This window comes from Chrysemys picta, chromosome 9 (assembly GCF_011386835.1).
Source record: "Chrysemys picta bellii isolate R12L10 chromosome 9, ASM1138683v2, whole genome shotgun sequence".
Taxonomy (NCBI): Eukaryota; Metazoa; Chordata; order Testudines; family Emydidae; genus Chrysemys; species Chrysemys picta.
In genome coordinates this window covers 19,068,153-19,091,216 of record NC_088799.1, presented here as the reverse complement: position 1 = coordinate 19,091,216, position 23,064 = coordinate 19,068,153, and the positions used below count along the sequence as shown (strand labels likewise).

At 40.3% G+C, this 23,064-nt stretch overlaps 1 protein-coding gene across 2 annotated transcripts in view; it reads right to left on the bottom strand.

The window, feature by feature from the left end:
* The window catches only part of SI (sucrase-isomaltase), a 158,207-nt gene that overhangs the window by 55,854 nt on the left and 79,289 nt on the right, over positions 1 to 23,064 (bottom strand). For both annotated transcript variants that reach the window (XM_065557834.1, XM_065557833.1), the window contains exons 29-37: positions 22,837 to 22,933; positions 22,600 to 22,712; positions 22,375 to 22,500; positions 20,925 to 21,053; positions 18,842 to 18,949; positions 16,617 to 16,679; positions 14,288 to 14,422; positions 10,348 to 10,432; positions 9,088 to 9,226 (exon numbers count right to left, since the gene is read on the bottom strand). In XM_065557834.1, the coding sequence (XP_065413906.1) occupies positions 9,088 to 9,226; positions 10,348 to 10,432; positions 14,288 to 14,422; positions 16,617 to 16,679; positions 18,842 to 18,949; positions 20,925 to 21,053; positions 22,375 to 22,500; positions 22,600 to 22,712; positions 22,837 to 22,933 (995 nt within the window). The remainder of the gene's footprint in view (positions 1 to 9,087; positions 9,227 to 10,347; positions 10,433 to 14,287; positions 14,423 to 16,616; positions 16,680 to 18,841; positions 18,950 to 20,924; positions 21,054 to 22,374; positions 22,501 to 22,599; positions 22,713 to 22,836; positions 22,934 to 23,064) is intronic.

Sequence of the window (23,064 nt, the reverse complement as noted above, 5' to 3'; positions counted from 1 at the left end):
TGGTGGATAATCAGCTGAACACGAGCTCCCAATATGAGGCTGCGGCCAAAAGAACAAATGCGATCCTGGGATGCATAAACAGGGGAATCTCAAGTAGGAGTAAAGAGGCTGTTTTACCTCTGTATTTGGCACTGGTGTGACCACTCCTGGAATACTGTGTCCAGATCTGGGGTTCACCGTTCAAAAAAGATAGTGGTAAGAGGGTTCAGAGAAGAGCCACAAGAAAGATTAAAGGATTAGAAAACTTGCCTTATAGTGATAGTCAAGGAACTCAATCAATTTAGCTTAACAAAGAGAAGGGGTAACGTCACTATAATCTATAAGTACCTAAATGGGGAACATATATGTAATAATGGGCTATTCAATCTAGCAAAGAAAGGTGTAACATGATCCAATGGCTAGAAGTTGAAGTTTAACAAATTCAGATGGGAAATAAGGTGCAAATTTGTAATGGTGAGAGTAATTAACCATTGATACAGTTTATCAAGGGTTGTGGTGGACTCTCTATCACTGACAATATTTAAATCAAGACTGGATGTTTTTTCTAAGGCCTGGTCTACACTGGGGGGGAGGGAGGAGGGGCTGTCGATCAAAGTTACGCAACTTCAGCTACGTGAATAACGTAGCTGAAGTCGACATATTTAGACCTACTCACTGCGGTGTCTTCCCTGTGGTGGGTCACCCGCTGCCGCTCCCCCGTCGACTCGGCTTGCGCCTCTCGCGGCAGTGGAGTACAGGAGTTGACAGGCGAGAGCTTGGGGGTTGATTTATCATGTCTAGACTAGACACGATAAATCAACCCCCACTGGATCGATCACTGCCCGCTGATCTGGCGGGTAGTGTAGACACCCTAAAACATCTGCTCCAGGAATTATTTTTGAGAAGCTCTATGTCCTGTGCTATACTGTAGGTCAGACTAGATGATCACAAGAGTTCCTTCTGGCCTTAGAATCTATGAACTACAAAAAACAAAAGTTGCAATTTGAGCGCTACAAAATCATAAACCGTTTTGGAGGCCATTGCCTAGAGAGTACTGCTGAATGGAGATTAAGGTCTCTTGTTTCCCCATAGAACAGTTACAGTTTGGATAGAGGCAATGGTGAAGTGGAGGGCAGGCACACTTGTCCTCAGGGTTTTTTTTCGAGAGTTAGAGACTTTTTGGGTGATGATTTAGGGGGTCTAAGGCTCAGGTTTTTAAACTTTCTCAAAGGGCCAGCTCAGCCATTTATATGAATGTGTGAGAGAGAGAAACTGAGTTCCATGCAATTTACTGTTTATGCAGGACTTTTAGATGTGAGTTTAAAGAAAGAGATCTTGACTGCTCTTCGCAGACATTGATAAGCCAATGTCACTTCCATCAGGGTAAGCCCTTTGTCTCTGTTGCCCCCCAAGTTTTGTGCACTGCTCTGTATACCAATTAATCTTACACCTTTCCATAGCAAATGTGAATGGATTTCATTGATGTAGAGCTTTGTTTTTTTCAGAATAAAAAGTGATATACATATATACATAATGCTCTTATTTTTCTAATCCCTGAATGTGCCGGCAGATTCTTCCATGAACCAGTAACATATTAGGAATTATTGCTTAGTGACTAAAAATGCACGACTCAGGTATCCAGAGAATATGATTTTATAGCCCCAGCTTTCTTATCCTTTGATAAAATGAACTTCAGTATTGCTGCTCCATTCAATAAGTATTTGTACCCAGGTTGCAAACTCTTGTAATTTTACTGTCAGTCTCACAATATTTGATATTTTATTTAAAGACCCAATTCTGACAAACAAGTGCTTACTTGAGAATCTCTGCTTTTGTTAAAAAAAATAAAGTAAATTTTTAGCCCTTGTAGTTGCAGAGAAAAAATTAAAAAAATGTGACCTGAGTGTACCACAAAGGTTTAAAAACCAGAAGGCAAATAAAAAGAACCCATTTTTAAGATAGTATCTTTAAAACAGGGGGACTGTAATTGTTAGTACTTTTGTTCTTACATTTTAGGGAAGTACTATTGAAAAAGTACCGCCAAACAGTACACTAGTGTAAATAATTACTGATTGCCTATATGTTTCAGAGGTTCATTTTGCTGAAATGCTCTTGTTATCCTGAAGTTTCTTGCTGCCATATGGAGTATGAAAGGCACCAAGATCATCTCTGCTTTAGCTTCCCATCTTGTATCACACAAGACCAGGAAAGAATGCTGCAGCTAGCATTTCCTTAGCATTAGGGATAGAGTAGAGACATCTAGAATATCAAAGGGTCATGGATAGCCAGGGCCCTGATACATCTATGCACCTGGTGGGGTCAAGCAGATGGTCCTGTGGGAGAGAATGTTCTCAATTTCTGAAACAGCAATAAGCATCCTCTCCCTAGTCCTCCTGCCTGTGTCTGATCTGTGCTGGCAAAATGCTCAGGAAATAGCTCCAGTCCCCTGTCCCATGCTTTCTTTGAGAAAATGTCAGAATTTTGCCCCTGGATTGCGCAGACGCTGTATAATATAGTCTAACTTGAAGCCATTCCAGAATGATGGCCAGAAAACATCATTCATTAGGTTCATATATGTAAGCTATATTGCACCTCCTGATAAGAAAATTGTACTTTGCATCATTATTTCTTGACTCTGATTGCTCCCATGTGTACTACTATGGAACTTCTTTAATTATGATATTACACCATCTTAATGCTGGCATAGAAGATAAATTTGGAACATTTAAGATTTTTAAATAGAGGTTTTGACCATATTTTCAAGTATAAGAAGTATTTGAATAAACTATCATTTATCTTAGTCATTTCTGCTGTTCAGGTGAACCTTTTAAAAACGGGGGGAAATCACTAGATTTAATTTTATCCTTAATACTCAGAAGCAATGATAATATTCCCATCAGTGTTAAGTTATCGTCTACAGACAATTTCCAAATTTTACTTTGATTTGGCTGACAGTAAAAGAATCAGAAATTCCTTACTGTCCTGTCAGCAATTCTGTGAGTGCCTTGATTGACAGTGATGCACTGGCATACTACCAAATATAACATCCACTCAGTCAAAAATTCAAGTGGCCTTGATATTTTCTTTCGTTATGGTAATATCAAAGTTATCAAGGGCTTTAAGGTCATTAAGGCCCATAGAAAAATGCTGTTCTTTGCTTGCTCATTGAATTGGAAATGAAACAACCTAGATATATTATCATTAGATCAGACATTATCTAAAATAGGATAGGATATTACTCAGTAAGGAATTAACATATAATAAAGTTCGCCTTGGAACTGAGAAAATAAATTGTTAATGAGAAAGGCTTATGCATATCATTTACATTAAAAGTTCACTAATTTCCCTGTTTAATATTATTTCTTATTTTTTGTTAAGGATGTTAATTCAAGAATGCATATACAGTACCCTGCATTTAAAATAACAAATTCACATACCGTAGCCTGATATATACCATAAGATCAAAACAATATCAGTGCTATAATTAAAGCAGTCCATCATAGCTATACCTGGAAGCAAAAGGTATTTCATATTTTAATTACTTTAATTACTGAGGTTATTGTTGGGTAATTACTGCTCTTAACAGCTGATCAAAATGCTGAGGATAGTTCTGTCTTGTAAATGAGCAGCAGAGTGTGCGCTTTTATGATTGACTGATCTTGCTTAAATGCAGAGCACTGTCCCAAGATGGCCTTGGGTAGCTGTCTCATAATAGATATATCAGTTGAAAATGCAGCACGTTGTGTCTGAATGTGTTGGGACAAGAAAACATTTGATGGCATCTAAATTAAACTATATTAGAAATATATAGAAATCTTCTCTGCTAAAGCCAGGCAGCGATTAAGGTTGCACAACATAAAAATTATATGGATTAAGTCATTAGAATCTGTGTACAACTAATTTCGGCCCGGTAGGTGAGAAAATAATCTTCTGTAATATCAGACTTGGGTAAACTCTTTTTTAAAATGTTACTTGAAAATTGCATCTGCTTGGAGAGGGTGATTGTGAAACTGCTGGACTCAAACCAAGACACTGAGTTTCTGTTGAAGAATTAAATTTAGCAATTGAAAAAAAGATTCTGAAGGACACAAAACAATTTTGCTGCTTCAGATTCCAATTATCAGAGCAGAATCCTCTTTGGTAAGACACACTCATGGGCACCCTATCTCGATTAAGAGGTTGGTGCAAGCAAAAGAAAAGGACAGTCAGCATTATCTATCTGGAGCAATCATCATAGTAACTGAGCAATAAAATATGAGTGAATAAAACCAATCAAGAGTCCAACAAGTAGAATGCATCAGTGGCTCTCAAACTTTTTACCATCAGGCCTCATTTTTGTCAGTCCAAATGAGTTCAGTTCCCATCTTCACATGCGCTAGTGACAATATTGATATATATCAGCTATTAGTAAAATACTGGCACGCTAAAGTACATACACTCGTAACAGCGTCACTGTCTCACATTTCAGTGAATACGACTTACCAAAGTTTGGAAGGACTAACACAAATTGAAAAAGAGAGTGATCTGCAAACCTCTCCAAGAGGATCACGGGCTCCTGCCACCTAGAATCTCCCATTCTGCCACTGTCCCTTCCTCAGTTTGTCTCCTTTGAGTCCCCAGCTATTTCCTCCTATAGCTCCTGACCTCTTTAATTCCCTCTTAGCAAATATGACAGCTGCCTTCTTGGTCAATATCAGAGACTGAATCAGGGATCTCCCTAAATAAAAAGCAGACGTCTCTACAGCTTGAGATAAAGAGCCAAGCTCACTAGCAGAAGGTTCTAACAGACCATATCCTCTGCAGATTATGCACAGAGGAGATCACCACATACACCAGGTATGTCTACACTGCAGAAAAAAACCCCACAGCAGTGAATCTCAGAGTCTGGGTCGATTGACTTTGGCTCACACTATGGGGCTGAAAATAGCAAGTGTAGACATTCCTGTTTGGGCTGGAACCCAGGCTTTGAGACTCACTCCCATGGGGCTGGGAAAGGGAATGTTGCAGTGTAGACATACCCACTGACTATGAATTACACAAGGCCCTATGGCAGCCATCTTGTCACCCCCTTCTCCTTACTGTTCTCTACTCAAAACTGGCTAGGCAAAAGCTGGGCATTCTTGTAGGTATTACTAGTGACACGCAACCCCTGGTTGGAGAAACTGTGTTGGCTGTGAGAGAAAGAGAGAGAGAGAGAGAGAGAGAGAGTAGTTAGAGCTACAACAAACAGACAGAAAATCTTGCTATCATCTACTACTTAGCTGTTCTTGCAAGGCTAGACTAAAGCTTGCACTTAAAGAAAATATTTTGTAAAGACATAATAATTATTTTAAAATCCCAATATCTACAAAAAATAATAAATTTGAGCTTTTGCCTTTTTTTAGTCTTAATGATTTCATATGTTCTCTGCAACCATAAGTGCTATAAACTTATTTGTTTTTAAATGAATGCTGAGGTTCTCAAGTAACCATATAATTCCATGCCTGAAGACTCTGTAGTCTAGCCTAGCAATAGGGAGGACTGATTCTCCTTTTCCATTAAAACACCCCTCTGTTGCAGGGAAGGGTATATATGGACCTCTGTGAGTGGGTGGCAGAGCACCCTCCATCTATATAGGTACTCATATGACCATCATGGTAGTAGCTGAATGCCTCATAATCTTTAATATATTTATTCTCACAACATATCTGTGAGGTAAAGTAGTGCTGTTGTTCCCATTTTACAGATGAGATGTGTCTATCAGGACACAAGACCTAGGTAAGGAAGTTGTGCAGTTGGTGGAAGGGAAGGAGAGTCCGAGGAGTTTCAGGAGTGAGTGGATGATAGGGAGGAAGCTAGGGGTGCAGCTGGTTCCCTCTATAGCTAAGAGCAGAGGCAGTGCTCTAGTTGCACCTTTCCCTCAGGTAGAGAAAGTACTTCTTCCAGTATTCTTCCTGATGACCTTTCAGAGGTCACCTGACAGGAGAGAAAACTTTTTCAGAGAGACAGGGTCTCTCAGGTATGGTCACTGCAGAGAAAAGAAAGAATAGCACCATCCCCACCTTGCTATGGAGAGGTCTAGTGAGTCATCAACTTTACTGTGAGAGGCTGACTAAGATAGGGAGATAGCAAATCCATATCTCTCAGAGAGATTTTTGAGGAGGTCTTGGATTTCTGCTGGAAAACCTCCAGTTACTTCAGAGAAGGTCTGTCATGGACTGGACAGAATTAGAAAGAGAACACAAAGGCAATAGAGAGGTTTGTCCAAGAAAATGGTATGACTGGATGCTTTTTAAAAAAACTCTAGGAAAGAAGTCAACCTATCAAATGGCCAGGAGAAAAAATAGAGACCTAAAGTTGTTGGTCACTGACTCGAGTGATCTGGATGTAGGGAATACAGGTAATTTTTCTAGTATAGACCAGAGCGTAGATGCTGTAAACCTTGTGTACGTACCTATTTTTATTAATGATATCTGATCTTTTGTTTTCAACTTCCTGTTATGCATTATGCATATTGAAATACAAAGCTACTTTACCATGCTCCTAATCTCTCAGCTACGTCTTCCAGCAGTAAACAGCTTTCACGCAGTACCTACACACATACATACACTTGTAAGATTGTTTCCCATTGATGTAACACCCAGCAATAGAAAAGTACAGTATGGGGTAAAGGACTAGATTTTGTTTAAAGGCACAGGTGATCATAGAAACATAAGATACTGAAAGAGGTTTGTTTTGGTTTTCTATTTAAATACCTGCTTTGGCTAAACACTATTTTCTTCCAATAGACAGTGCAAGTCAGCAACAAAAGTGTCACTTGAAATTCTGCTCAGAGGAAAGAGATCCCAACTTCTTGAAAGCCTACAGCTTTTTTCTCTTTTCTCAACTATTAGCACTAGGCAAACACTGTCATGAGACAAATACATAAACCTAGTCCATTTGTCCTTGACATGTATGGTACTTGCATTAAAAAATGTGTTACATTTTCCAGCTTCTGACTCCAATTAACTGTGCTCTTACAAGCTGTTTCTGGATCCTTTCAGTCTGCCCTTTGCGTAAACCTCATGTTAGATGAAAAGCATACTGCCAAGCAAGAAACTTCAAAAGTGTGATGTGTTAAACAGAAAGATATGAGAAAAACTATAAAGGAAACTATGAAGAGAGAAATACAAAACAAAGCAAGCTTCATTACACGTTAGACTGTGTTTCTTTTTGTGGTGAGAGAATCAGTCATATGAATGTGAATTCTTCGTCCTCAGTACATGCATGGGGTTGACTTGAAAATGGATGCAGAATGCAAGCAGTGATTTGTTAGGTATTTCCCCACTTTTCCCTTATAGAGCTACCTTCAACTGCTAATATTCCCGCAGATACCAAAGTCAGCCCAGTGTGGGAGTAAGGAATGCAAAAAACGGCTTTAACTCACATTTACAATACACCCCTTCAAACACTATGCTGGTCCCAACTTTAAAATTAAAGCAGGAATGATCTCATTTACACTGGCTGCCAACAGCCCCCAAAAGGCTGTTACAGCAGCTGGGGATAGCCAGGCTTATGGGCACCCTCTTTCCCTTTGCCAAGGTTGCCACACTGAGGATGCCCTTATAAAGAGGCACCAGCTATGTCAAATTTACGGTTGCTTTGCACAACTGAAGTTTCTCCTGGCAAAGCTGCCCTAGTAGCTTTATGCCATCCCCTCCTGTGAGCAAGTCCCTCCTGGACACAAAAGAAAACATGCAAGTTGTGTGTCAGGGCAGAGTTGGGGTGGGAAGAGAGTATTTTAGTGTGGCAACGGCTATATTAAAGACAGGGCTGAAACACATGGAAGCCTTTCCAGCCAGAGGAAGACAGAACATCACTGTGGCTGTGAAGACTGAGCTCATAATATTACGCTGGTGACACAACTAAAGCCATAGAAGTCTCCAGGTTACTGCTAAACTCAACATCACCAACCAGTCATGCTCCTTTTATATTTGAAACAATTAATCTTTCATGTCAGGAACAAAGAGGAGCAGACAAAACAGAGTATCAATTAAATATGATAAGGTGGGTCACCGATATAAATAGCTGGACATAAAACATTAATTTGAAGCACATTTGCCCAAGTCAAAGTAAAAAGAAAACAGAGTCATATGCTTCATAGCTTCTGTAGACCAAGCTCATTGCACACTTGGGGCTCCTTGCTTCACTCCATGTCTCCCCACAAGCTCTCTATGTACCTTCTTCCCATCCCTCTCTGCTCCCTCCCTCATGCCTGGGGCTCTGAGTCCCCCATTCCCTCCCTCTATGGCAGGGGCTCTGTGTTCCCTCACTACCCCTTTCCACCAGAGTCCTCCAGAGCCTGCAGCTCTGCATGTGCCCCTATTTTCCCTTTCTCCCCATACCAAGCTTGCTCAATCCCCCATGTCCAAGGCTGTGTGCCCCTATTCTCCCATTATTGCCTGTCACATGGCATGGGCTTTGCATGAACCCACCATTCCCTCCTTCTCCCTATTTTCCTGCCACACGACACCAGGGCCCCCTATTCTCCCTCTCTAGACCATGTGTACATACCTGCATTTCACCCCCCACAAAACCCCTTCCCCTCACACAATTATTTGTCTTCATTCTGTCTGGAAGAGAACTCTTTCAGGGTGTCAACAAGTTAATCTCTACTGGGAGAATAGGCAGAGATGAGACAGGGGCTGGAAGGCATTAATGGGTGTCATCAACCAGTTCTTCGGTCTACAGACTCTTGCAGAGGTGCTTGAAGCTGTGGCTCTGATAAACAGAGGAAAGAGGCTCCATGTGCCCTTCATTTTCCCTCTTTTGGTTTTTCAATTTCCCCAGAATTGATAGGTATTTCTCACTGATGCCTAGAATGTTCCTTGAAATTTTGGAATTGATTGGATGTGGCTTTCAAAAGTTATTGAGTACATATAGACAGGACTGAGCGTATGCCCTTGAAAACGTGGCTAATAAAAATTAGAAGTTTGTAAATTTTACAGAGATGGTGTTTATACTTTGTTGTATTTTTAAAATATTCCAGTTGCTAACTGTTTCCAAGTATTACTGTCAGTAAAGAGGTGCCTGAATTATTGTAGAACAGAGACTAGCTTCTCAAGAGGAGAGAGAAAGAAAACAACTTACTCATAGGTAGGTTTTACATGTGACCATCCATAGAGATTATGCACATCATAGTGTCTAACAGGGGTTCCATCGGGCAGGATCTGCTCGCTTTCCATGCATAAGGTTTTGTGACTCAATCCAAGTGACCGTGATTCCAAACCTAATGAGAAGGAAGTTTAAATATCTGTATCGTTAAATCATACCAAATCGTTTACCATATTTAACTGCCTGTGTGCAGTGGGCTTTTGTTTAGTTTTGTTTTGCTTTGTTTTTCGTAAGAACAACATTTTAAATTTTCTGACACTTTAGATTTTGAATAGTGGCTGTTCCCAATAATCCTGTATACTAATTTGGAACTACAAAATTACTATAATAATCTCACTGGAGATGCTGTTCTCAGCCTGTATGAACAGGATCTTAATTCAGAGGATGCTGCAGATCTTTAGAAGCATCTCTCCACATCATCAATATAACGTGAATAACGGAAAAATATCCGTAAGTATTAAGCTAGGGTCAACTACACAAATTAATATTGAGAAACTGTGTATGGAAGAAGTGAATGAAGAAGTAAGCACATGAGAGAAGTCTACATGAGTAGAACATTCGGAGGGAAATTTTCGACAGCCCAAAGGACTTTCGAAGGAAGTTGGGCACCTAACTACCTTTTTGTGCCTTTGAAAATATCCTCCTGGATAACTACTTGTTAAGGTATTCTCTGCTAAAGTCCCATATTTTATAATGGCTCTAGCACAAACTCAGCCAATAGTGTAAAAGCTATGGCCCTGAAGTCTCTAAACTGTGGAATGAAGAATTTTTTTATTTGATTATGAATTCTGTTTTCTCCCCAAGCCAGGCTCTGTGATTTTTAAACTGAATTGTTTAAATCAAATCTATTGCTAAAGGTAGGAGGTAGGGAAAATATTTTCTAAATACTTGAAACTGAACTGCATTGTTCATGTAAAGAAACAAAGTAATCTACAGCTAATTTAGGTAAAATACTTGGAGCCATTTTTTCAAACATGCCTAGACTTAGGCCTCTAAACCCATGTTATATAGGCACCTAACTAAAAGTGGTTTTATTTTCAGAATTCCTGAGCAAGCACAGCTCCTCACTGCACTCAGGAGTTGTGTATGCACAGAATCGCTGAAAAAATCAAGCCCCTTTTATTTAGCTGCTAAATAAAGCATCGGAGTTTGGCAATTTTGGGTCCAGATGAAGTCTAAGTGAATGATACAATAATCAGAGTCACTACGGAAGTACAAGATAGTTACTATACTTACTGGGCATATAGGGAGGATTGTTTAGATCTGTGTTATTACAGCCTTTGACTGATCCATGAACAAAGCTTGCTGGTTCATTCATGTCCTAAAAACGTGAAGAAAAAATAAACATTTTAAAATTTTGTTTGTTTCAATGATGCAACATATTAAATGTTATTTTGCAAAGTGAGGCATAATAAAACTCCTTCAAGAGCATTTACAGTTGCATTTTTTTAGGGTTACCATATCTCATAAATAAAAAAAGAGGACCCTCCACGGGCCATGGCCACGCCCATTTCCCCACCCCTAGCCCCGCCCCAACTCCGCCCCCTCCTCCCTCCCACTCCCAGCCAGGGGGAAAGGGCTGCCCCAGTGCTACCAGCTCCATGGTTTCCCGGGCAGCCCCCAGACCCTGCGCCCCCAGCCGGCGCTTCCCCAGCGCAGCTGGAGCCCGGGAGGGGAAGCACCCAGCCGGGGGCGCAGGGTCTGGAGGCTGCCCAGCAAACCGTGAAGCCGGTAGCGCTCGGGCTTTGGGCAACCCCTATGCCTCCGGACCCTGTGCCCCCAGCCGGGCACTTCCCCTCCGGGGCACAGGTGTAAGTGCCCGGCTGGGGGCGCAGGGTCTGGAGGCACGGGGGCTGCCCGAAGCCGGTAGCTCTCGGGCAGCCCGGTTCTTAAACAGAGCCTCCAGCGGCTGCGGCTCTGTGTAACTGACACTGTGTCAGTTACACAGAGCCCCGGGGGCTGGAGGCTCCAGCCGCCGCGGCTCTGTTTAAGAGCCAGGCTGCCCCAGCGCTACCGGCTTCGGGCAGCCCCCGTGCCTCCAGACCCTGCGCCCAGCCGGGCACTTCCCCTCCCGGGCTCCAGCGGCGCAGAGTCTGGAGGCACGGGGCTGTCCGAAGCCGGTAGCTCTTGGGCAGCCCGGCTCTTAAACAGCCTCCAGCGGCTGGGGCTCTGTGTAACTGACACTGGGTCAGTTACACAGAGCCCCGGCAGCTGGAGGCTTTTCTCCTCTTTGGCTCTGTGTAACTGACCCAGTGTCAGTTACACAGAGCCCCAGCCGCTGGAGGCTCTGTTTAAGAGCCGGGCTGCCCGAGCGCTACCGGCTTCGGGCAGCCCCCATGCCTCCAGATCCTGCGCCCCCAGCCGGGCACTTCCCCTCCCGGGCTCCGGCGGCGCAGGGTCTGGAGGCACGGGGCTGCCCGAAGCCGGTAGCGTTCAGGCAGCCCGGCTCTTAAACAGAGCCGCCATTTTCCCGGACATGTTCCACTTTTTGGCAATTCCCCCCGGACGGGGGTTTGAGTGCCGAAAAGCCGGACATGTCCGGGAAAAAGAGGACGTATGGTAACCCTAATTTTTTAACATTAGCGTTTCAGCCAATTTACATTTTCTTGACATGATAGTGATCAAAATTTATATTTGTAAAAAAAGAAATGGAAAGGGAAAACAATGCACCTGACTGAGGTCTAATATGCAAGGCTCTAGCTTGCAACAGTTTGTTTATGATCAATTTATAACCCCCTGAAAATGCAAGGTTACAACGGATCTACTGACAAACCCAGCTACGAAGATACTGACAGAATAGTTTCCTCCAGGGCAGATCCTCTGAATTCACAGACACTTTTGGGAAGCTCCTTCTTAGTCATTGGAACAGAGGTTTGAACTGGGGTCTCCCACATTCCAGATAAATGACCTAACCAGAGGCCTGGCTATAAAGTGAGAGGGACTCTTTCTCTGGCCCAATGCCTATTTCATTATTTATATACTGTGGAACAGTTTCAACAGGAAAGCTTAAGCAAACCTAATCCACAGTCCAGTGGTTAGGGCCCCTCTTCTGCGACATGGGAGCTGAGGGTTCAAATCTGTGTTCCACATCAGACACAGAGATGAAATAAACATGGGTCTGCCACATCCCAGGTGAGTGCCTTAACCACTCAGCTATTGTGAGAAAGGGCTTAAATTCAAATATGTGCTTTCCAGAACTGGTGCAATAGTTTATCACTGGGAATACACAGGAGTGCTGCCTGCAGAGGTTGATGATCGGATACAGTGGATCAATGCATCCTCCAAACACAGACACCTCTCTTCTTATCGAGCAATGCATACTTTTTGGTATGTATTCCCCCTTCTGCATGACTCTGGCAGAGCAGAGATTACAGTCACATTTCTTTGTGGCAAGTTCCCCAATGACAGACTGTCAGGATCTTGTGGAAGGGTTATGCCAGCAGAAGCGGGTATAGAGCCAAGATGAACCCAGTCCTTAGAGTTAAGGCTGTGATTTTTAAAGGACTCTAATGGAGTTGGGTGGCCATTACCACCATTACTACCTTCCCCTTACGTATTTTGAGAAATCACAGTCTAAATGTTTCTTTTTCAGAGGGCCAGCTGAAAAAGAAACTGAGTCTCTGCTGGGAAACTTCCTTAATATCCTGCTTCCTAGAAATGAAAGCATAGATACAGGAATAGTTAGAAAGTCTCCAGGGAAATAACAAATTCTGTGATGGGATCCTTGAGATGTGGCCCATGGTAATTATTGAAGGTATTGGACTAATTTTTAAACAAACTCTTATATATTAACTGAAAAGGCTAATTTTGTACATAGATAAGTTATTCATCTCTGACCTTCAAAATGTGTAATAGTTTGTGTGGCCTTGGTTGGTACATTATGTTGTCCACTGGTTAAAATAATACAAGAAGGGTGGCTTTATTGAAAGATACCAAACATTTTACTGGATGGCTAGGTATTTCTCTTCTTTGAGACAACAATATATTAACATTAGATATCTCCCACAGCTATTGCATGTCTATTCCATTTTAGAAACAAACAAAACACTCCATCTAGCATCGTTCTGCAGTTGTCCAGCAGAGATGGCAGTTGTAGCAAACTGTTTGGGAGACTTGTGCTGTGGACAAGTATTTACAAGAAAAATCATCCTAAAAGTGATATTTAAATGGGGGGGAGGGAGGATCGAGATAATGTTATTTCGGTAATGAAATTAAAATATATCAATAATAAAAGAATTAGGACCTGCTCTTCACCAGATAATGTTGTATTAACAAAACAGCTAATTTTTGATCATCAGTAACATATTCCTAATAAATTCAACTGAACAACTTCTCCATGCTTACTTTCTGAGAGGAATGGGATGTGAAAAGGAGTTAAGCATGATTGGATTTAACACAGAATTCTTAGAATCACAAGTTATTATGGGAAAAGTCAGTCAGATAAACTTTCATATTTTTAATTTCTTATGCTGAGGGAGAGTGTAACCTTCATAATTGTGTGAGGTGATCATTCTACTGCATATCAGAGCAAAATATGCAGCATGCAACAACCACTCCAGACCCTGGCACGAGAGAACATTGTAATGGAGCTTGTGAGATCCATCACAAACTGAGGAGGTCTCTCCAACCCCACTGTCCTTAACACACAGCAGCAAGTAAGCGAACCCACTGAATTTGCAGGTGGGATTAACATGCAGGTTTCCATGGTAATTTGGGCTCTGCCACTGAGGTTATAGAGCTAATCTGCTACAGCTATATCAAGACAACATGTTATTTTTCAATGGATCCAAACTAAAACCATGGACATGAGCCCCACCAAATTGGAGGGAGTGTAGACTTGCAGTATAAACATTGTGCTTGGCCCCTATCTCTATAATGCGCAGACCCTAAACCCTGAATCTGGACAGGCCAACTTCAGGAAGTTTTGATCCAGAACTGGCTCTGAACTTTCGAGTGTCAGGCACATCTCCACATTCTTCAAGACTTAGAACCAACTCCTACAAACGCTAAAAAACAATTTCAGTAACTTAAAATACTTTTTTGCTTCAGCAGGATTTTCCTACAGTTTCAGTAATTTAAAATACTTTTTTATTTCAGCAGGATTTTCCTATAATTATTAAAACTAAAGGTAAACAAAAAACTTAACTATAAAACAGAAAAAAATATATACACTTACAATCCACAAGCCATCAAACTTCACACTTTTCTCTGGTTGATTTGGGTTAGTGTGGTATTCTCTTATTTCTCTTTGCCACCACTGAGCTGTGGTGTTGCGGAAGAAATCTGGGAAAGCTGCATAAGCTCTGTATAGCTGTAAAAGTAACAGACAACATAGAGAGAAAGATACAGATTATTGAGATGGAATAACTGGATTTCCAACCATGCAAATTTTGCATGGTTTCTGATTTCCTAGGTAATGGTTTGTACAGTTCTAACTATAAATGCCATTTTCTGTAATTCTTAACACAAAGTGCTTGCAACCCCTCCCAGCTTGGTGTCATCTGCAAATTTTATGAGCACATTCTCCACTCCATTATCCAAGTCATTAATGGAAATATTGAATCGTACCAGACCCAGGACTGACCCCTGTGGGACCCCACTAGCTATGGCTCCCCAGTTTGACAGCGAACCATTTATAACTACTCTTTGAACACAGTCTTTCAACTGGTTGTACACCCCACTTGATAATAATTTCACCTAGACTGCATTTCCCTAGTTTGGTTACTTTTGAGCTATAATAGGAACATAAGAAAAATAAGAAGGGTTATATGTCAATGTGCATTTTAGGTTTTTCTTTAAAAATAAATGTGGATCATTATTCCATTTTTAACCCCTTCTGGAATTTCTAAATGAGTAAGCTGAGGCACAGAAAGGCTGAGTGAATTGTGACAAACAACACTCCAAATCAGTGCAGAGCCCGGAAACTAACCTAATAGTTCTGACTCTTAAGAGTCTGATTTGCATATACACAAAGACCTCTTTACAATGCTCTAGCTGTAACAAGGGGCCTTAGATCAGAAATGTACACTCACTTTAAGCCCCTTTACGTTGCCAGAGCCTAAATGAGCACCAATGGCTCAGATATTATGGAGATGGGCAGTAGTATAAACCCCCTAAAGTAGAATGGCATAACTAGACTTAATATAAATGAAAATCAGGTTCTTACCCTCTGCTCTAACCGCTAGATAACACACACTTTTTATCAGATTGTGTCTGATCATACTAGTTTACTTGGGGCCCAGAGAGATAATTTGCCTACAGAGGCAAAACTTAACGTCAGTGAGACTATTCTTGAATAGGGAAAAAGATGATGTTCTCAATGAATGTGAGGACAACAAAGGATTATAATCTAGCCATATAAATGGGAGATTTCATAGCAAATACTTGGTCTGAGCTTTTCAATTATATGTGTTTATCATATTAATTTTAATATTTTGACTAGTTCACTATTTTACACTTAACTGAGTATAGATCTTAATTTTGCATGGGTTCAAAACCTACAAGGAGTTATTTGCCCTGAACTCCTACTGAAGTCAACTAAGGGTGTTGTTGTAGAGTTGAGCCTTAAGCACATGATGGGATAGGACAGGGGTAGACAACCTATGAATGTGTGCTGAAGGCGGCACGTGAGCTGATTTTCAGTGGCACTCACCACTGCCCGGGTCCTGGCCACTGGTCTGGGGCGGGGCTCTACATTTTAATTTAATTTTAAATGAAGCTTCTTAAACATTTTAAAAACCGTATTTACTTTACATACAACAATAGTTTAGTTATATATTATAGACTTATAGAAAGAGACCTTCTAAAAATGTTAAAATGTATTACTGGCACGCAAAACCTTAAATTAGAGTGAATAAATGAAGACTCGGCACACCACTTCTGAAAGGTTGCTGACCCCTGGGGTAGGATAAGCTTTATAAAATATTTAAATGAAACAAACATCACATCAGGGCACTGAATTTTATGAACTGCATGAAGATTTGCAAGGCAAAGACTTATTTTTTCCAATGAAGTATAAAGAAACAAGAAATAAAGTCAAGTATCAGGGGGTAGCCGTGTTAGTCTGTATCTACAAAAACAACAAGGAGTCTGGTGTCACCTTAGAGACTAACAGATTTATTTGGGCATAAGCTTATATGGGTTTATGCCCAAATAAATCTGTTAGTCTTTAAGGTGCCACCAGACACCTTGTTGTTTAAGAAATAAAGTGACACAATATGAATCCCTTTTATAATACATGACAAAGATTGTCATTAGAACAAGAAGCATTGCTAACTTTAAAATATTGTGGGGCTTGTAAAAGGCTCCAGATTGTCTCTTTTTTCTTAGATGCTATAGTAGATTTGGCTACCCATTTTCTATGTCTCTACCTCACCTGTTAAAATAGATTACATTTGATAACTGCTTTGCTACTTTTTTTGAATAACTCGATACCCCTTCTGTTTTTGCCAATAGATGTCAGTAAGCAATCAAAACATTTCATTGTAGCAATGCAATACACTTACCTTCACTTGAGTGTCCCAGTCTAGCGATTCATTAACAACTACATTGGGAAAATCTGGCCAAACCTAATAAGAGGAAGGACATTTTAAAAAACAATCATTCTAAATTACACAGGCTGGTGCAAAATGTATGACACACACTATGTTTTAGGCACTATGATGGAATTCTAAAAAACAAAGCAGCTGTTTCTCAAAAGCAATACCCTAATCACGCTCTCTACAAAATTTCCTAATCCTCCCTTCATCTCTAATTGCTTTCCTGGCCACCATGTCCCACCACACATGATCCTTTCCATGCAGATCATCCCTAAAGCTGATGGATAACCAGACTCACCTTTTCATTGTTCTGCTGCAAATGATACACCATTTTTCATCAGAAAAACATGAACCTCATTTGTGCCAAGCTCAAACTTGAAACATAATATTGTATATAATTAACAAGAATTGTGTTCTGTTCTCTGTTTCCAACACTGAAGATTTGGACTTCCTTACAACATGCAGCTATTTCTATTTTGTTTATTAGAGACTACTTTTAAACTGAATTTTAAAAGGAGCCCTTAGGTTCTATAATATATAAATGGCTCTGCATGGAGCATGGCATAGGCTCAACTGTGGTAATACATAGGAAAAACAGTATTCAAGGCATACTGAGTGCTGTAGTGTCTCCTACAAAGGAAATCTCACAGAGGATATAGTAAAGTATTTTGTCTCCCTTCAGAACTAAAGACTCCCCAAAACACACCCAAGCCCACAGATCCCTCCAGATCCATGCAGATCTCAGGGAAATCACTAGAGGTCATGGCCATCGTCATGAAAACAATATAGTTCCATACTGCTTCCCAGCTTTCCTACTCTGCCCCTCCAGTTCCCTGACAGGATCAAGGGCTTCTCAATAAGCCAATGGCACTGGAACATTTTGGTCAATAGGATAATTCCACAGTGTGGAGGCAAAAAGTGCCTATGTTGATATTGTGGCAGTCAGCTATAAATAGGAAAGAAATTGCCGTGACTATAGAATGGGACATATCCACAGAAGACTGTCCATCACCCAGCCATTTCCTTCTATGCTCGGCCTGCCCCTTCAGCAGCTGCTATGCTGACTCCCATGATTACCTATATCTTGCATGTTTCCCACCACAGAGATCTGCTGCTGTGCTCTCTATCCACGGAGCTGGAGGGAACAGTTTGGGTCACAGATACATTGGTGTGACATTTGCACTCCTCTCGTGTGCAGCTGCACCAGATGATGATTAACCCTGTCAGAGGGCAAGTAATAGTGCCACTGATCTCCCTAACAGGAGGGCAACTTTAAATAGCATCTCCAACTCTACTGATTGAATCAATGCACCTCAGGTGTCCTGGCCCCAACCTCCCACTGGATGGTCCTATCCACTTTCAAGTTACACTGGCCAACTCTGGGCCCTCCAGTTGTTTCGGAGGTGCTGACAGCTTGTTCCAATGCAATTCTGCTTCACGTGGGCTTACTGCTGCTGGATGCCTGCAGCTGGCTTCCACCAGCAGAATCCAGTCATTGAACTTAGCTAATATTTGTAGATATTTTCCCAAGAGGACTTTACTTTTGCATGGGGTGAGAACATGCACAAGTCATACAAATGGCTATTGTTGGAGAATTCCTATTTAATTTGCTATCGGATATAAGTTTTAAGAGGAATACTTTAATTAAAAGAAAACTCTAGCAACCAATGAAAATAAGATCTCTCTCCTACTTATGGAATAGCTTACTGTTCTCTTTGATTTGTTACTTCCAAGGTTAGATTAATAGAGTTTTAAGGCCAAAATGGACCATTATGATCACCTCGTCTGACTTTGTACATAACACAGGCAGAAGAATCTCACACAAAAATTTCTGAATCAAGACCATAACTTCTCTATCTGCTAAGCATATCTTTTACAAAGATTTCCAGTCTTAAATTCAGGATTTCAAGTGAGAATCCACCATGTCCCAAGGCAAGTTGTTCCACTGGTTAATTATCCTCACTGTTGAAAATGTGCAGCTCACTTCTAGTCTGAATTTGTCTAGCTTCAGCTTCCAATTACTGCATCATCTTATGCTTTTTTCTAGATGATTAAAAAGCTGCTTACTATCAGAAATCTCTTCCCCAGGTAGGTACTTGTAAACCATGATCAAATCACCTCTTAAGCATGCTAATATGATTCATATTTGGAAATAACATCTCTGGTGTTATGAAGTAATCTAAAAACAGTACCTTTCCCCACACAATTTCACTGCTATTGGGCCATTTAATAAAAACATCTTCCTGGACACCTCTTGTGTAGGCTAGATAATTGGTTTCGTTGCCTGAAATGGCTGGATCCTAAAATTAAAGATAAAACAATTTTACATTTGTATGGAGAACAATTTAATACTAGGGCTGTTGATTAATCACAGTTAACTCATTCAATTAATGAGTTAATCACAGTTAACTCATTCAATTGGGGGGAGGGATAGCTCAGTGGTTTGAGCATTGGCCTGCTAAACCAAGGGTTGAGAGTTCAATCATTGAGGGGGCCACTTAAGGATCTGGGGCAAAATCAGTACTTGGTCCTGCTAGTGAAGGCAGGGGGCTGGACTCAATGACCTTTCAAGGTCCCTTCCAGTTCTAGGAGATAAAATTAAATTAATGGAGATATTCTATTTTTATTTAATTACTCAAAAAAATTAATCACGGTTAAAAAAATGAATCACGATTATTTGCACTGTTAAACAATAGAATGCAATTGAAATGTATTACATTTTTGGATGTTTTTCTACATTTTCAAATATATCAATTTCAATTGCAACACAGGATACAAGTATACAGTGCTCACTTTATATTATTTTTATTACAAATATTTGCACTGTAAAAAACAAAAGAAATAGTATTTTTCAATTCACCTCATAAAAGTACTGTAGTGCAATCTCTTTATCATGAAAGTGCAATTTACAAATAGGTTTATTTGTTATATAACTGCACTCAAAAACAAAGCAATGTAAAACTTTAGAGCCTACGAGTCCACTCAGTCCTATTTCTTGTGCCGCCAAACGCTAAGAGAAACAAGTTTGTTTACATTTACGGGAGATAATGCTGCTCACTTCTTAATTACAATGTCACCTGAAAGCGAGAACAGGCTGTTGCATGGCACTGTTGTACCTGGCATTGCAAGATATGTACACGACAGATGCCCTACAGATTCATATGCCTTTTTGTGCTTCGGCCATTGTTCCAGAGGATATGCTTCCATGCTGATGATGGTCATTAAAAAAAAAATCTGAGAGGGATGAGGTATGGAGCATGCTTTCAGAAGTCTTAAAAGAGCAACAATCTGATGCAGAAACTATAAAACACACCAAAAAAGAAAATCAATCTTCTGCTGGTGGCATCTGACTCAGATGATGAAAATTAACATGCATCGGTCTGCACTGCTTTCGATCATTATTGAAAAGAACCTGTCATCAGCATGGATGCATGTCCTCTAAAATGGTGGTTGAAGCATGAAGGGACATATGAATCTTTAGTACATTTGGCACGTAAATATCTTGCAACGCCGGCCACTTACAACAGTGCCACTTGTTCTTACTTTCAGGTGACATTGTAAACAAGCAGCAGGCAGCATTATCTTCTGAAAATATGAACAAACTTGTTTGTCTGAGCGATTGGCTGAACAAGAAGTAGGACTGAGTGGAGTTGTAGGCTCTAAAATTTTACATTGTTTTATTTTTGATTGCAAGTTTTTTTTGTACATAATTGTACATTTGTAGGTTCAACTTTCATGATAAAGAGATTGCACTACAGTACTTAGAATATCAGGGTTGGAACAGACCTCAGGAGGTTATCTAGTCCAACCCCCTGCTCAAAGGAGAACCAATCCCCAACTATTTTTCCCCGCTAAATGGCACCCTCAAGGATTGAGCTCACAACCCTGGGTTTAGCAGGCCAATACTCAAACCACTGAGCTATCCCTCCCCCCTTGTATTAGGTGAATTGAAAAATACTTTTTATTTTGTTTATTTTCGGTGCAAATACTTGTAATCAGAAATAAATGTAAAGTGAATACCATACACTTTGTATTCGGTGTAATTGAAATCAATATATTTGAAACTGTAGAAAACATCCAAAAATATTTACATAAATGGTATTCTATTATTGTTGAACAGTGTGATTAATCGTGATTAATTTTTTTAATCCCGCAATTAATCTCGATTAATTATTTTAATCACTGGACAGCCCTGTTTTATACACATCAAGAGTATTATGTGAAGTATATTACTTGTTGATCTGTGGCAAGGGAAAAAAGGGAAAAAACACTGACCAGGATAATGATGAATCGCATTCCTTCCTTTTTCATTCTGTCAACCAGAGCTGGTAGTCCAGTGAAGTTTGGGCTGAGGGTAAAGTCTAATTGCCGTTCCATGTAATCAATATCCGTGTATTGTACATCCTGCAGTGCACAAAAACAATGGATGTAAAGCAATCATCCTTTTTGCTAAGTGTGTATTTATAACACTGCAGTTAAATTAAGAGAGCTGCTGCTTTTCTCTAAGTAAAATTGGAAGCTGTGGCATCTTAAAACAAAGGATGTCAAATACATATACACACTCCCAAAATCAAGACCACTATGAAATTAGACCTTTTATCAGCTAACTCATTCTGAAGTTTGCTATCACTAGAAAAAAATTGCTATACACTAGAGAAGAATGATTTCCCATTTTAATTGAAGGTGGGTGGGTGTCAATGCCATGAAATAGTGAGGGAAATGGCTATGCACATCATGAGATGTTTCCATGTCATGTATAGATCTGCATCATAAAGTGAAGGAACACCTTTAGCTTGATGGATCATTATGGTGGGTCCTTTTGAAGATTCCCTTGGGTGGGTGACCAACCATGGTCCTTCAATGATACTTCAGGATGGAAAAATGTAACACAGAATATATTTTGCATTTTCCCTCCTCCTCCTCCATCTCCTGATCCTTCCAACTGGTTTCTATAACTTCATACCATTGTGCCTAGGCACAAGGGGCCCCGTTTCTGACTGGGGCCTGCAGGTGTTACTGTAATGCAAATGATAATTATATGAGAAAATGCTAGGGCATTGGGGTTTAAGTTATGTGCCGAAGCTGTTTGTCTCACAGCATTTTTTTAAAATGTTACAAGCCATGTCTGTGTGGGAGGCACAGAATAATTTCCACAATGGCATCAACAAAGTCTCAATCTGTGGAGCCCAACGCAGTTAACAAAAATTCCTAACAGGGACTCCAGCTGCACTACTCCCCAGACCAAGACGATCCTGCCTTCAAAAGGCTAAATCTAGCCAGTGCCCCAATTTGTCTGCATCATGAACCCAGTCCTGCATTCCTTGCACCTCCATTACTCCCACTGACTCAGTAAGACTTTTAAGAGCACAGGGAATGTAGGACTGATCCCAATGTGGACGCAATGTGTGTCCATATTCCAGGAATATACAGACATTTGAATTACATCAGCTCCTTAATTGCAACCATGCCACATATAAGCTAATAAGATTTTTAAAATATGAAATACAATAGTACAAAATAGCTTCCACTAATAGGTCCAGCTAATAAAAAGCAAAGAGAGCACTATTGTTATTTCACTCAGAGTAAACAAAGACATTTAATTACAGTTTAGTGCATACAGTAGTTTCTATTCTGCAGTGGTTGTTCTTATTCTCCTTTTCATCAGGGGACAGTCTGAAAAATCAGAGTTCAAACAGTAACATACACTTTAATTGGAACAACATACATAAGGTATCTGAGCTGCCTTCATTGCCTCGTACAGGTCAGAGACTTCTGTGTCATTTTTGTATCCATAACGGCATAACTGGAATCCCAAAGCCCAGTACGGTGGCAGGACTGGTCGTCCAATCAGCTAACAACAAAATAGGGGAAAATATAGTATTGAAATATGATGAAAAAAGATATCTAAGACTAAAAAATGTAATTAATTGTGACATTATATCAATCCTACTGCAGTGTATTCCTGAACAACAAGCTCTGGCGTTGGGCCCAACACCATGTAAAAGTCCAGAATTCCTCCGATAGTGCGATATGTCAGAGCAGGAGTTGGCTGGAATGTGACGTCTGAAAATCCAGAAAGTAAAAGCAGAAAGAGAATGTTTAGATAATTTGCTCTTAAGGAAAAAGGACACAATATATGAAAACACTTCAGGAATTAAAAAAAAAAAATGTGCTTTTTTTTTTTTACCCATTGCATTGCTGTTAAGCAAGAGGACTCCATGAGCATTTCCATCATTTTCTAAGCCCATGTAAAAAGGATGGACACCATAAGAATTCAGTTTGTACTGCAAAATAAATAAAAATAGAATTTTCTGCTATAGAAATACCCTAAATATTCACATATTTTCCATTTACTTTTAGTGATCATAATAAATGATTGGATAAATAACTTCAAGAGAATTGTCAGAGAATCTCT